The sequence below is a fragment of the Balaenoptera physalus genome (genome assembly GCF_965194825.1).
Source record: "Balaenoptera physalus genome assembly, chromosome: 6".
Lineage (NCBI taxonomy): Eukaryota > Metazoa > Chordata > Mammalia > Artiodactyla > Balaenopteridae > Balaenoptera > Balaenoptera physalus.
Genome location: NC_138885.1, coordinates 709704 through 726239, shown reverse-complemented (window position 1 = coordinate 726239; position 16536 = coordinate 709704). Strand labels below are relative to the sequence as shown.

The following is a 16536-nucleotide window of genomic DNA, read 5'->3' as shown; positions in this document are numbered from 1 at the left end:
AAGTGCTCCCTGCTCTCCTAATTCCTGAAAGAGCTTGTGTAGAACGGTCATTACTTCTTCCTTAAATGTTCAGTAGACCTTAACAACGAAGGCATCTGGTCCTGAATTTTTCTTTGTGGGATGATTTTAACTATAAAACAAAATCTTTCATTTAGGGCTATTCAAGTTATTTCTCTCTTGTTCAAGTCAAAACAGATCCAAAGTACAACTGAAACGTGAGGTGACGAAAAACTGTCACCACCACTGCTGCTACAATAGGCGGTGTCAACATCGGGATCAACACTTACTAAACACTAATTCTGTGCCAGGAGCCATTCTGTGGCCTTTACCTTTATCATTTTATTTCATCCTTATAACCCACCTTAGGGAAGGTATTACCATCACCCCTTTTTAAACATAATTAAACTGAGGCTCAGGGAATTAACTAACTTGCCAAGTCACAAAGCTAATCGGCGACTAGCTACTACTAGATTAGAAACAGGATTCAAACTCCAGTTGTCTGATTCCAGAGCCTGTACTGCCGTATTTTATATTTGTTTTTATATACAAATATTATGTTTTATGTTTACACTGGGGTGAGAAGGTACATAAAATGCACGAACGATATTCCTCAAGTCCTCTCAGTTCTCCTCAAGGCTTGTGCCTGGGAACACAATGGGTAAAGAGCCCCTTCTCAGCAACAGGATTATTTTGAAATCCTAGTTGACAACAGGACTTGGTGAGACAGGCTTCTGTCCTGTTTCAGCGCAGAGGATAACCTGAAAGTTGGGGAGGGCCAAGGAAAAGCTGATTTTGAGAGCATGGACGCCATCAACTTCATGGGGGGTGGTCCCTACCCACTGCACCCTCATGAGACGACACAGCCAACTCATCGCCTTATAACCATCACTCTGTTGCAAATAACATCACAATTTTGCTGAATTGGGGGTAGATGGGTGGTGGGGAACAATGAATTGATAAAGAAAGACCTAAAGTCATAGACTTAATATTGACAGGAACCTAAAAATCACTATAGCGTTTCCAGCTGTAAAAGTGACGAAGATTAGGGACGCACTTCTGCAGGGATTTGGCTTTTAGCTTCTTACACTGTAGAGCAGCATCTTTACTCTTTTTCTCCTGTGACTCCCCCCTCTTAATCTTGCCTGAGTAGAATTGGAGTTGGGAAGGCATCTGCCACCTTTGTTTTGTCTTTTTTTCCTTTTTTTGGGCATGTGGGATCTCAGTTCCGCGACCAGGCGTGGAACCCGCACCCTCTGCGGTGGAAGCGCGAAGTCCTGACCACTGGGCCGCCGGGGAAGTGCCGGCATTGCCAGCTTGCGTGTGCTTCCTGGTACTATTCTCTCTAATCACTGGCCAAGTCTCTCATGTCTACCGTTCGTGTACTTTCTTTGTTCTACAGGGTCTCTTTCCACTTCACCAGAACCCTAGTAAAGGCAGCTTACCTTCTGCACTGCTTCTACTTGAGCCTTCAAAATGTTACTCTTCAAGTCAGGAGGAACTCTCCTGGCATTCAGTGCTGGGCTGTCAATGGCATTATTCAGACATTTCTCAGTTAACTTCACCACTTCCTCCTAGATATTAAAAATATACTGTAAGCAACTCTGAGAGCATATAACTAAATGGAAACAGAAAAGGACTGATGAAAGTTCATATTCAGACAATCAGGGAATCACGTGTCTCAGGCAGTCATATCCTACTCCAGGAAGAGTCGACTCTTACATGGGGTTTCAAACTAAGGCGCAGTAATCACAAACAAGAACTATGGCTTGGCAGGGACCCCTGGAAATCATCTAGCCCAATTTCCTGTCTTTAAGCAACTTAACGATACCACCCTGGACAAATGCCTGAAATAAACCACAGACTGTGTGCCTTTTGCTGCAATTAATTTCAATTGGATTTTAGGTCAGGCCCTACGCAGGCTAATCCCTGTGGTTCTGGAACTGTCACCAGGTAGATGACTGTGTCTGAGATTATGTTACATGGCCAGAAGGAGGTCACTATCAGGTAAAGACTTACGAAAATGATAAAATAAAGCACAAGTCCACTCAATGAAGATCATAATTGAAACAATATAAATTAACTATTATGAAAAGAAATGGGAGAAAGCAAATTAATAAGTTTAAATTATCTGCACTACAACTGATATTTTACCTGACTTGAATGACAATCAATAATAACAACAACTACCATTATCATTACTATGGTTACCATTTAACACTGGGCTAAATAACAAACTCACTCTAAATACTTTCTTCGTCTCAGATACAGCTTTTGTTCTATAAAACAGGCTAGCTGCCACATATGGGATTACATACTGCACCGCTCTTTCAGGTTTGAAAATATTTAACTAATGTGCTTATTCTAATCTGGTTTTTCTAAGTGTGGTCTCCACACATCTGCCTCTGGGTGGGACCCCAAAATGTGAATGTTTAACAAGCTTCCCTGCGTGATTCTGACACCTCTAAACGTTTAAGAATCACTACTTTGCACTAGACTGTAACTTCCTAGTCTTTAGAATGGTTCCCAGCAAGTGAAAGAAGACCTGATATCCTTTTTCAACCATGCCTCGTTCACACCACATGATCCAGCAATCCCACCTCTGGGCATACGTCCAAAGCAAACAAAATCACTATCCCGAATAGATCTGCACCCCCAGGTGCACTGCAGCCAAGACATGGAAACAACCACAGGGCCCATCAAAGATGATGAAAAGGATGTAAAGTACACACACACACACATACACATAAATACACACACACAAGGAAATACTGTTCAGCCTTTAAAAAGAAGGAAATCCCGCCATTTTCAACAACCCAGATGAAGCTGGAGGCCTCGTGCCGAGTGACCCAAGCCAGATAGAGAACAACAAATACTGCACAGCACTACTCAGATGTGGGACCTAAAAAAAAATTCCAAATCAGAAACAGAGAGCAGAATGGTTGCCAGGGACTAGGGGGTGGGATAGCAGAGGGAGGTTGGTACAAGTTATCAGATGAATAAATCCTGAGGACCCAATGTACAGCATGGTGACTACAGTTAATTATACTGTTTTTTACACTCGAAATTTGCTGAGACAGTAGATCTCAAGCGTTCTCACTAAAAAAACAAAACAAAATGAAAAGGTAACTTATGTGAGGTGACAGATATGTCAACTAATTGGACTGTAGGAATCATTTCACAATGTATACTTACACCAAATCATCAAGGTGTACACTTTAAAGATATTTAAATTTTATTTGTCAATTATACCTCAGTAAAGTTGGAAAAATATCATGGCTAGTTCAAATGCTTTGACATTTTCTTTTCAGAGACAATTACATTGCAGACTTGAGATTATCTGCTAATCATTTATATTTGCACGTCACAGGATTCTCAGAGCAACCTGCCTCTGATATAGGCAAGTATTTATTTTCCTGCCTATATTAAAAACAAAAACAAGAATTCAACACACGTATCACAGGTAAAAGTACCCGTGACTGTTACCATCTTTCTGGAAGGCAATTTTGCAAAAGTACCAAAGGCTTTTAAATTATTCCTGGAATTTGACCTAACGCTGTGCCGCACCATGCGGCTTGCGGGATCTTAGTTCCCAGACCAGTGACTGAACCCGACCGAGCCAGTGAAAGTGCAGAGTCCTAACCACTGGACCACCAGGGAAGTCCCAAAACTAACACTTCTACTTCCCAGTAAAATAATCAAAGATGATGGCAGATACTTACTTATAAGACTGCCAGAGCACTGATTATGACGGTGAAAATTAGCAACAATCTAAATGACTAACAGGAGACTGAGTAAATGCAGTGATGATATATGCATGCCATTTAACTACCATCGGTAATATGTTATTGAAATAAAGAGAGTTATAATGGATTAGTTATAAAAAAACAGTGTTATTGCATTTTTATTAAAAAAAATATATATATCACATTGCAAGGTTTGGTTTAAAATGTTAACCATAGCTACCTCTTAGTACTGGGATAATGGAGGTTGGATAATGTCCTGCTTTTTAAAATCTTTATGTTGTGTTACTACGCTGCTGATATGTCTGCCTTGGATGGCCAAAATGTGCAAACAGAAGACCGAAAGAACTAAAAAGACACCCTGATTCCTAAACACCCCAAACGTGACTGGACACTCAAACTCTCCTGTAGAGCCGTCCTTGCTGCCATCAGAGTCAGCTTAGTTAGGAGCTGAAGTCGGGTTAAAGTCATCCAAAGTCTGCTTCAGTTTGTTACCAAGCAAGGGGTCATGCGCTCGCAGCACAGAAAGCCAAACTCTGACAGCGGGTGTTTGCAGCAAAGTAGGGTGCCAAGCAAGGAGAACAGGCAGCTCATGCGCAAAAGACCTGAACTCCCTGACGGCTTTCAAGCAAGGGTCTTTAAAGACATTGTTAGGGAAGAGGGTCCAGGATGCGTGATCAACCTGTGGCCCTTCTTCTGATTGGCTGGTGGTAAAAGGGTGATGACTCGGGAACCTCAACCTTCTGGTTCCAACCAGTCTCGGGTCGACATGCTTGCGGTCAGCACATCGTCACCATCCCGCAGCGGGTGGGGGTCTCAGCTTCTGCAGAACAGCTCAGAGATACGCAGCAGACGGTTCTCCACATCCCTTCAGGAGGACCTAGGAGCCCGGTGACTCTACTGTCCTAATCATTAACTGCTTGAGTCGGCTCTCTGGAACTCAGGGAAGGCCCAGGAGACTACAGCCTGTTTCCTACAAACAAGAAACGGGGGACATGGAGAGGCTTTTTGTTCCCGGGAGGGCCCCACGGGGTTCTGCTTGGTTTCAGTCCCCCCTCTTCTTGGATCCTCCTCAATCCTGAGGGGAACAGGGGCAGGACAAGAAAGGGAATGAAGTTTCTGGATAGAGAGATTAATCATCAACTCAGCAGGGCCACTCAGTGTTTGAAGTTCTCAACCGGAATGCCATCACATCTAAACTCAAAACCACTCTTGAAACAATCCTGGCTAGAAGAGAAGTCTTATTTCTGAGAGCTCCTTCTTTAAATGGCTCAGAAAACTGCAACTGTTTAATTGAAAAAAAAATTGTATAAGCCTTTTAACTAAAGTGAAGTTCTTTTTAGTTCTAACCTTGGAGAGACGCAAAGAGTTATTTTAAGGTTGGTATGGTTCACTCTTTTTGAGAATTTAATAAAATTTGGACCCACTTTCCAGAAAAACGTATAAGTGAATCAAAGACAAGAACATGTATTCAATTTTATAGGGTTTAAGGCACTCCTCATAATTATTCATGGGTAGATCCATGATTTGCAAGAATCTTGCTTTAGAAGAACACATACAATTTGCCTTGTATTTTACCTAAATATACACAAAAGTTTTAACCACTTTATAAAGTTTCTTCCCCTTAAACTGTTGAATGTATCTAAATGAAGCCAGAAGAGTCCCTGAGATCATGATAAAAGAGATGTGAACTTTTAGAGCTAGCTTACCATATAAACTAAAAAATGCTAAGATACAAACAGCTTAACAGCCTGATTTCCAGACTTAAAAATTATTCTTTAAAAAACCGGCACCTGGGACTTCCCTGGTGGTCTAGTGGTTAAGACTACGCTTCCACTGCAGGGGGCATGGGTTCAATCCCTTGGTTGAGGAACTAAGATCCCACATACTACACAGTGCGGCCAAAAAATAAAAATTAAAAATTAAAAAATTAAAAAAATAAAAATAAAAAACCTGCACCAACAATATTAGTATAATATTAGTAGCTATTCTTTAAGCTGAAAATGTCAAGGGGTAGCAGAATACGCCATCCCCAAATATGCCACTTTGGGGCATATTATTTTGAGCTGAAGGCAATTGAGAAGAAGCAGATACAAGAAACACTCCGTCCTTACCCTATTTGCCTAAAAGCAGGACAGAAATTTACAAAGGAGTCCCTCCTTCCCTCTCTACCGGGAAGGACAAATGTTAATCCCTGCAAACAACTCAAACCCTTATCATGAAAAGCAAGGACTTAAAGCTGCATAACAAGCCTTACTGCTGTTTACCCCGCCTTTCCTTGTACTCTCCACCAACTACCCGTTTCTTTCTTCTGACTTTAGCTGAAGATGGTATTTAGCTGCAATTCTAAGCCACCTCTGAGAGTTACTCATTCTTCCCTGGTAGCTCCCACCTATACCTGAGATACACATATCAATCAACTTCTGTTTTTCTCTTGTTAATCTGTCTTTTGAAACAGAGGTCTCAGCCAAGAACTGAGAATGGTAGAGGGGGAAATTATTTCTCTCCCCTACAGCAGTTACTGTCAAATAGGAGATATTTGCCTTTGCGTTTGTAAAAGTATCATTTCTATTTACTACTTACATAATACACAACAGCCCACAGATCCCTGGACAAGGGTGACCTTTGCACGGCTAATGTCTGAAGACTTCCCCAAAGGGAAGTCACACCCATCACCACACCTCCTGTGTCCAAATTGAGGGTAGAGGGAAAGAAAGTAACCACTTACAGAACCAAACTATCAATAAAACGTTTGGAGTCACTTGTGTCAGGGACAAAATGGAGACAGTCAACACAGGCACACGAAGGACACTTAACCTAACCTTGCAGCATGTACAGCTCTCCTCAGAGGTCGGCAGAGGACCCCAGCCAAGCCCCACATACTAAGTCCATCCAAGCCAGCTCTGTGCTTCCTGTTGCCCTAACTCAGCTACTCTGATCCAAATAAGAAAGAAGACCACTAGGCAACCAGGCAGCTGAAAAAAACAAAAAACTTCTGCATTTCTCCCATAAAACCCCTTAATCTGTCAGCAACTTGGAACTTAACTGCTCCCACAGTCTTGCGTTTCCAGGCTTGCAGGTCAAAATCCTTGCAATAAGTTCATCTTTTTGCTTTGTCTTATTCAGAGTGCAGATTTTGGGTTTCGCTATACTTTTTGGTTATACCCTATTAAGGTTTGGATACAAAGAAAATCAAAAGCGTAAAAACGACAAAGATTATTCCAAATCTTGTGTGGTAGCAACCTGCTGCTAGATTACATTCCCAACAACAAGAGAAGGACAACCTGCAGGCCAAAGCTGGCCCACACCTGCTGTAGTAAGTAAACCTGATGGGAACACGGCCGTACCCGGGCCCAGTGGCTGCTCTCCCGCCACGGTGGCAGAGTCGAGTACAATGACAGAGACTGCACGGCGGCCTAGACTAAACTATTTACTGACCTTGTAATGAAACAGGCTGCCAACCTGTGGTCAAGAGAACAGTCATCGTGCCTGACTTTTAATCCTTTCCCTAAAAAGATGAGTGGCTAAAGACCACGCCTTCACTGTGCCCCGACCCCACTAACAAATGCAGGTTAGGTTTTGTTTCAAGCATTTTGTAAAATTTTCTGATCAAGGAACAAGAAAAAATGATTCTTGAAATGAAATTTGAAGATAAAGAAAATTCTGGAATTGTCTCAAGTAATTAAGAAGAAGAAGGTAACTCAAAAATCTATACATCTTGACACAGCATAAGCCCTAAGGACTTCCAACACAAGGTCAGGCAGACACCGTGAACATATTTCCAACACGAGGAGGCCCCGAGGAAGGGGAGAGTCCCCACGACGACACTGAGAGCCGTCAGTGTCAGCACCCCCAGGTGGAAAGAACGCTCGCTTCATGCCACCACCAAAGTATCCAAAGAGCTGATCAAGTTAGTCTTAGCCTGAGGAACTTCCCACGCTGGGGAATCTGCTGCTTCCTAAGGCATCCTGTTCAATTCGCAGATATGTTAGGACGTGTTTTCCTACACCGAGGTGAAATCTGCATAACTCTATCATCCTCACTGACCCTAACTCTTCTCTGAGGCTCCTAAAAAACAAGTTACTTTACTCCCTGTGTCACATCATACATAGCTCCTCAGATAGCCCCGAGATTACGGAGCCTCCGCTGTAACTGCGTCTCAAGACCCCTCACCACACTCCTTTCTCAAACCCCTTTGGTTTTCCTAAGTTACTTTTCCCTCGCTCCCGTTGCGTACTGTGGTTGGATCCCCCCTTTCAAGCCCTTTCAGTTAACACGACAGAGGCGTCTCGGCAGCCACACTTCATACTCTGTTTACAGATTCTCAAACATTTTTTACACATGCTTGTTACATTCTACCTCCCGACCTTAATCCTACATTTGTGCCAGACTTGTCATAATATATATTCTTAAATCCAAACCATCATCCCAGCCTGTCAAAGTCTTCGTGGATCCGGATTCTTGTCTTTCAAACTGCACTCCCCAGCTGCTACCAACTGAAAATTCCATCAGCAGAGGAGACCTGCGATATCTCTATGGGTGAGACAGGTCCAAGTTTCCGGAGGGCCAAGATTTTGTCATTCTTCTGTGGATTCCCCACAATACTTACTATTTTATATCTTATTAAAAGTAAACAACACACAGGTTTGTAGGACTGAATCAACAGTGTACGGGTTCTCAAGTGACCGTATCAACCCTGGGTGGCGCGGGTCTGAAGGGGAGGAGGGCCCTCTGAAGTGGGGTCTCAAGACACGAGCTAGCAGTCCGCTCTGCTGTCAGTAGCGCTAGTCCGAGCCTCACGATTCTGGGGCTGGCTTAGAGCTTCTCAGTTACCCAATTCTTAGAGCTAATCGTCCGACAACTGACACTTTGTTTTAGAACAATATATTTTATTTACAATAGGCTTTTCATCATAAAATTACTTTACTCAGTAAAGCTGATGTTAAGATTAATTTGCATTCCTTAAGCAAACATTAACTGCTGATGGCAGAGGTAGAGAAATCAGAGTGGATTAAAAGTGTGTCATATAAATAAAACATGAATCAACTTGAGAACTAAAATGTTGCTGCCATATCAGCAAAGGATGTTGCAGCCATCAAGCCACCACATTACAGCCGCCTGACAGTGAGCCCTGAGGGAACTCAGGACTGAAACAAATGGGCTGCCCACTGTCAAGTTCATCTAGAGTCATCCACTGCAGCCCCCTCCCCCAACACGGCGTACCCTGAGGGGACTCAGGATGGAAAAGGACAGGATGCTGGCCCCAGAGAGCTGAGGTACATATCAAAGGAATGATTTCAGTGAGCCCAGACTCTTGCACCTTCCCATATATAGAAAAGCACTAAATCCCTTAACGTGACATGCCTGGTTTTCTTTTATTAACAGTAATCTTTCGATGTTCCCACTACCTGGTCTTTGTTGCAAAAACTCCTATACATCCTCCCCCGCCTCTTTGGAGCCGGCCCTCAGAGCTATCTCAGATGCTGTGTCCCAGGCTCAAAGTACTAAGAAAGTCCACCAAATAACACACATCTCTCAACTTTTAGGTTGTGCTTTTTTTTCAGTTGACAAACTTGCACACAGCACTAGCTGAAGAGTTATTAACTAGTCTGATATCCCTTATTTATTAGTACAGTACTGAATTCTTTCCTGTTATTCCTGCCTGGAACTGAGTAAGCCCTCACTAAGTATTAGCTATTATTTTCCTAGCTACGTGAGCCCTAAAATACTCCTTGATGGCATACCATCCTTCACCTAACCCACTCTCTTATTCCCTGTCCTATCTTAAACCCACACTTGTACTCATTTTCCCAAGGCTTCAAAACGAATTTAATAGATCCTCTGGTTGAGAGGCTCAGTTACATTACAGCAAAGTGTGCAGGGAATTCTGCAAAAGAATCAAGCAGCTACTCGATGCATTTCCAGCGTGACAATCACCCTCTGCTCCCCACCTTCACCACCCCGCCAGGGTTCACCTGGCTTCGTTCTTCTTCAGGATCACTCCATGCCTCCGCTAAATTTTTGTCAAATTAATTGCCAACCATCTAAAGCTTGCATCTAAAGCTTTCAATTAACCCTTCTGTCTCTGACTCCGCATTCCCCTACCTTACAGAGACAGTAGAAAAAAATGACAATGTGAAGGAAACAGACCAGTATCATTGAAAAATACTGAGGGGTCAAAAAAAGGAAAGACTTTCTGAAACTGAATCAGCTTCTAAAAGACATTTCTAAGAAAAAACATAATAGAAGGAAAAAAAAGAAGACTTGGATTCAAAAGGACAATCTTAACAGCGACTATGTAAGAAAGAAGAACATCACTCTGTGCTCCGTACTGGTCTCTGAAGAACTCCAGCTAGTTATCCAGGGACGAAAGAGCACTGCAAGTCACATGTTCCCCTTTCCTCTTTAAAACCAAACCAAAACAAAATTCATTCAACAGGCCTGGGCTGGGCTGAATAAAAATAAAGATTTAATAACCATATCACTTTTGACTGTGTTTAAAAAAAAACTTGAGATGACCTTATAGTTCGTAACGCTGATGCCCACGTTTCCTCCGGCACATCCACAAATCTCACCTTTTTAAATGGTGAAACAGGTTGATAAGCGTTCAGCACAGACAGATTTCCCAGGGAAAGAAAAGAAAAAGTACTGGCTTTCGATGGAAATGACTTCTCAGAGGTCTGGAGCTGTGGGACAGGCAACAAGGGAGGACTCTGGATACCTGGGTGCTGATGTTAACGTCCCTGTTGGGATGACTGGCTGGCAAAGGACCGCTTTCCACTTCAAGGTGTTTGAGCTTCTCTGAGGCATCTTTTAATGCTGAAAAAAAAGGGGGAAACAGCCGCTTAGTCTGCCAGGCTGTCACAGCCGTGTGAGGGTGAAGACTTAGGCTTTCTCCACACCCCTCAACATCAGTTACCATCAATTACAGGTAATAACCCAGATCACTATGGAACAGATATTCTTTCTATCACCAAGAAACTCTCCATTAATTTGATTAAGAGCTAACCTAAATAGGAACATCACCCTGTATCTGCTCTGCTGGATGCGGAATCCCCATGGCATGTGTGGCTAAGAAAGCTCACAGCCACGAGAGTAGAGGAAAAGGCACAGGGCACCTGTGACACGGCCTTCCTTCCTAGGCACCACCCAAGCTCCCCCTGCAAACCTCAGCACTTGGCTGTTTCCTTTCCTTGGTCCTGACTACACACAGCCTACAACTAAACGTACGTGGAGCAAACTGATGAAGGACACACATTTATTCACTCACTGACTCAACATATTACATATTGGTGACATCAGGTGTGATGAAGGACAAGCGTTTTATCTTCACTACATGCCACCAGGCTGCAAAACACACTACAGATGAAATCCTGCAACCACTGAAAGATGATACATTAAAGACAATTTTGCTTTAAATGAGTTCTATTTAAATTAACAATTGTTAGTTGTATTAATCTTATTTTGCAGGGACCAATTTGGTAGGAGTTTGAATTTTTACATTGTCCACTTGACAAAGAAGCTGTTGAATGCCTAATAATTTCTATATAATCAGGCAGAAGGGAGGGAAAAACTATGAAATCATTTGCTCTTGGTCAAAGGGATCTTCCAAAAGTGTCCATCAATTAATTCTATACATCTTTCCCTTGGCTACACATTAGAATAAGATGTGGAATTTTTAAGAAATACTGATTCCCAGAGCTGACCCTAGAACAATGATATCAGATTTCTGAATGTAGTTTTCTGCCATTGGTAGTTTTTAAAATTCTCCAGGTGATTTTTTTAAAAAATAAATTTACTTATTTATTTATTTTTGGCTGCATTGGGTCTTTGTTTCTGCGTGCGGGGGCTGCTCTTCATTGCAGTGCGCGGGCTTCTCATTGCGGTGGCTTCTCCTGTTCCGGAGCACGGGCTCCAGGCGTGTGGGCTTCAGTAGTCGTGACGCGTGGGCTCAGTAGTGTGGCTCGCAGGCTCTAGAGCGCAGGCTCAGTAGCTGTGGCACACGGGCTTAGTTGCTCCACGGCATGTGGGATCTTCCCAGAACCCGTGTCTCCTGCATTGGCAGGTGGATTCTTAACCACTGCGTCACCAGGGAAGCCCCAGAACAAATTTTTAATGCCAGTTACCAGCAGTACTTCAGCATGTTCTATGAAGCAGAAGCACTGTGCAACTTTTCATTAATGTTTCTTTCTAAATTACTAAATACTATTGCTGTATTCTACACTCCTCAGAGACAACAGCATACTCACTGGCAATTTCCAATAAGTTGTTTAAAGAGAGTGTCTTAATTTTAGCAACAGAAATCAAAATTGGCAAGAGCCACATAAACATAAGCTGCTTTTAAATGAACACACACTGAGATTCAACAGAAAGCTCCTGTTTAAAGACAGTTTATGCTTTAATATCAAATCAAACTCATAAGTATATAGAAATTTTCAATGTGTAATTTACTGTTTCCTTTTAACCTTTTAAAAAGTTAAGGAAAGCAGCATTCTTTCTGGATTATTAATTTTTGTGGGTCTGGGCAACAACAGCCCTCATTAATAACAAAATACTAGGGCTTCCCTGGTGGCGCAGTGGTTGAGAATCTGCCTGCCAATGCAGGGGACATGGGTTCGAGCCCTGGTCTGGGAAGATCCCACATGCCGCGGAGCAACTAGACCCGTGAGCCACAATTACTGAGCTTGCGCATCTGGAGCCTGTGCTCCGCAACAAGAGAGGCCACGATAGTGAAAGGCCCGCGCACCGTGATGAAGAGTGGCCTCCGCTTGCCGCAACTGGAGAAAGCCCTCGTACAGAAACGAAGACCCAACACAGCCATAAATAAATAAAATAAATAAATAAATAAAAATTAAAACAAAACAAAACAAAACAAAATACTCTCTGTGAACTAATGGAATGTCCAAACATTCATTCAATCCTGCGCCCTAGATCTCTAACGAAACTTTTTACTCTTAATTTTCACTCAAGAAACAAAGTAAAAAGCAAATTTGAAAATTCAAAAATGTTTAAGAACTTATAAATGATACAAATGTTTAATGGTCTCAATTATGTGATCTTAAATATTTCAATGGACCCTTAAGCCAAAAAGGCAAGAAGGCATAACTATTCTACAGTAACATTTCAAATCCAACTACTGCATAAAATATTCTTAGAGGAACTGCCATTTCAAAGGCGGGCAGACTAGGGCGATGCCAGTGATGTTACACAGAATGTCTAGTTACGCCTCACTCACCTTCCAGCCCCTCTAATCCAGCCTGCCTGGCAGCTGTGCTCACTTCGCCTGGGGCTTGGGATGTGGCCATGGTGTCAGGTGCCCCAACTACATCATCAATGGTTGTTTCCAGTAAGTCTGGACTATCTAGCAAATCAATCTTCAGAGGCAAGCTATAAAGGTAACAGAAAACTTAATTAAACCAAGAAGTTTATCCGGAAAAGAATTTAAAATACTAACAAAAATCTCCGCTGGAAAAATAATTCATTTAATAGTTTGGATCCCAAGTAGTTTATTCATCTGTCAAAACCCTCTGGGCAGATTCTCTTCCATCCAAGATGGAGTAAAAGGAACTGAATTTAGCTTCCCAACTGAAATAACCTAAGGGGAAAACAATGTTCAAGACATAAGACCTCAAACAGCAGAAGGCAGTGATCCTGAGCTTTGGAAAACAAACGAGGAGCCCTGTGCTTGACCTGAGGGAGTCCCCGGGCCGGGGTGCAGAGGGAGTGCAGTGCGGCAGAGCACAGAGGCCCCCCTTGGCTGACAGCACAGGGAGACCAAGGCAGCCGGAGTTCACAGCACAGGCTACCAGACAGGAGAGAGCAGCCCGGCAAGGAGAGAATCCTACAGGTCTGCAGAGGCCCCCCTCAAGTATGCAGGAGAGCACTGATCAGGGAACGTGTGTAAGGAAACTCCCTGAGGCTGGGAAAGAACTAGTGGCACTCACACTGGGCCACAGTGCCCCCTCCACAGACAGCATGTAAAAAAACATAATTCAAGGGCATTTAGTATTAGGAAGGTCCTGCCTCTGTAGTAGAGAGTAATTAACCCAGACTGACCATGGCAACAAACCCACCTAACACATCATGAAAGACCTGAAAGGATCAAACTGCTTCCAAGTAACTTAACTGCATCCCAAGACAAAGCTCAAGAGGACTGAGAGGAACACAGAATGATCTGGCATACAACAAAGTAAATTTCACATGTCAGGCACCCAAAGATTATCAGGAATGCAAAAAGGCAGAAAAAGACATCTCATACTAAAGAGAATATTCAGTCAAGAGAAACTGACACAGATACCAGAATTAGCAGAGAAAGACACATAGTTATTGTAACTGTATTCCATATCCTCAAAACTTAAGCAGAAACTAGAAGATACAAAAAAGCCCCAAACCAAACTACTAGAGATGGAAACCACAATATCTGAGATGAAAAATATACTGGATGAGATGGACAGCAGATTAGATTTTAGAAAAGATACTGAACTTAATGGCATAGCAATAGAAACTATCCAAAATAAAAGACTCAGGGAAAAAGGAATCTGCCAAATTAAAAGAATGTCAGTTATTCTTTGTGGGACAACTTCAAGCAACCTACTGTATGAATAACTGGAGTCCCACAGTGGGGGTGGGACACAACAAATATCTGAAGAAAAAAATGGCTGATGTGTTTACAAATCCAATGAAAACTATAAACCCACAGATCCAAGAATTTCAGGAAACCCTAAACATGAGAAACATGAAGAAAACTACACCAAAGCATATCATAACCACACTGCTTAAAGCCAATGATGAAAAGAAAAACTTAAAAGCAGCCAAAACATTGTATGTTCAAAGGAGTAAGATAAGGATGACAGCAAGCCAAAGCAATCTTTTATTTTATTTTTTTATTATTAACCTATTTTATACATATTAGTGTATACATGTCAATTCCAATCTCCCAATTCATCCCACCACCACCACCACTCCCCCACCCCACTTTCCCGCCTCGGTATCCGTAAGGTCAAAGCAGTCTTGAGAAAGAAAAACGAAGCTGGAAGAATCAGGCTCCCTGACTTCAGATTAAACTATGAAGCTACAGTCATCAAAACAGTATGGTACTGGCATAAAAATAGAAATATAGATCAATGGAACAGCATAGAAAGCCCAGAGATAAACCCTATGGTCAATTAATCTAAAACAAAGGAGGCAAGAGTACACAATGGTGGAAAGACAGTTTCTTCAACAAATAGTGCTGGGAAAACTGGACAGCTACATGTACAACACTGAAATTAGATCATTCTTTAACACCATACACAAAAATAAGCTCAAAATGGATTAAAGACCTAAATGTGAGACCGGACACTATAAAACTCCTAGAGGAAAACATAGGCAGAACACTCTCTGACATAAATTGCAGCAATATCTTTTTTGATCTGTCTCCCAGAGTGATGGAAATAAAAACAAAAATAAACAAATGGGACCTAATTCAACTCAAAAGCTTTTGCACATCAAAGGAAATCATAAACAAAACGAAAAGACAACCCACAGGTTGGGAGAAAATATTTGCAAATGATGTGACCAAAAAGGGATTAATCTCCAAAATTTACAAACATCTCAAGAGGCTTAATATCATCAAAAAAAAATAACCCAATCAAAAAGTGGGCAGAAGACCTAAATAGACACTTCTCCAAAGAAGACACACAGATGGCCAAGAGGCACATGAAAAGATGTTCAACATCGCTAATTATTAGAGAAATGCAAATCAAAACTACAATGAGGTCACCTCACACCAGTCAAAATGGCCATCATCAAAAAATCCACAAACAATACAAATGCTGGAGAGGGTGTGGAGAAAAGGGAACCCTCCTACACTGCTGGTGGGAATGTAAATTGATACAGCCACTATGGAGAAAAGTAGGGAGGTTCCTTAAAAAACTAAAAATAGAACTACCATACGACCCAGCAATCCCACTCCTGGGAATATATCCAGAAAAAAACGTGGTCTGAAAGGGTACATGCACCCCAATGTTCACTGCAGCACTGTTTACAACAGCCAATACATGGAAGAAAGCTAAATATCCATCAACAGAGGAGTAGATAAAGAAGATGTACATATATACAATGGAATATTACTCAGCCATTAAAAAGAATGAAATAATGCCATTTGCAGCAACATGGATGGACCTAGAGATTGTCATACTGAGTGAAGTAAGTCAGACAGAGAAAGAGAAATATCGTATGATACCCCTTATATGCAGAATCTAAAAAGAAATGATACAAATGGACTTATTTACAAAAACAGAAAGAGACTGACAGATTTAGAGAACAAAGGGGGGTTACTAGGGGGGAAGGATAGGGGGAAGACACAGTTAGGGAGTTTGGGATTGACATGTACACACTGCTATATTTAAAATGGATAACCAACAAGGACCCACTGTATAGCACAGGGAACTCTGCTCAATGTTATGGGGTAGCCTGGATGGAAGGGGAGTTTGGGGGGAGTATGGATACATGTATATGTATGGCTGAGTCGCTTGCTGTGCACCTGAAACTATCAGAGCATTGTTAATCAGCTATATTCCAATATAAAATGTTTAAAAAAAAAAAAAGGATGACAGCAGATTTCTTATCAGAAATAATGCAAACTAGAGGTTGGGGGAGGAGTATCTTAAAAGCGCTGAAAGAAGAAAGCGTATCAACCCAAATTTTATATCCAGCCAAAAAGCTTTCAAAAATAAAGGAAAACCTATGTATATACCAAATAAAAGTGAAAACAAACAACCACACAAAAATGTATACACAAATGTTCATGGCACCA

The 16536-nt window shown here is 41.9% G+C and overlaps 1 protein-coding gene and 1 long non-coding RNA gene across 6 annotated transcripts in view; one reads left to right on the top strand and one right to left on the bottom strand.

The window, feature by feature from the left end:
• The window catches only part of EPB41L5 (erythrocyte membrane protein band 4.1 like 5), a 135108-nt gene that overhangs the window by 20230 nt on the left and 98342 nt on the right, over positions 1 to 16536 (bottom strand). For all 5 annotated transcript variants that reach the window (XM_082464736.1, XM_082464738.1, XM_082464739.1 and 2 more), the window contains exons 17-19: positions 12976 to 13127; positions 10462 to 10559; positions 1443 to 1571 (exon numbers count right to left, since the gene is read on the bottom strand). In XM_082464736.1, coding sequence (XP_082320862.1) covers positions 1443 to 1571; positions 10462 to 10559; positions 12976 to 13127 — 379 coding nt within the window. The remainder of the gene's footprint in view (positions 1 to 1442; positions 1572 to 10461; positions 10560 to 12975; positions 13128 to 16536) is intronic.
• The window catches only part of LOC309662284, a 130006-nt gene that overhangs the window by 73991 nt on the left and 39479 nt on the right, over positions 1 to 16536 (top strand). The gene's annotated exons all lie outside the window — the stretch shown is intronic.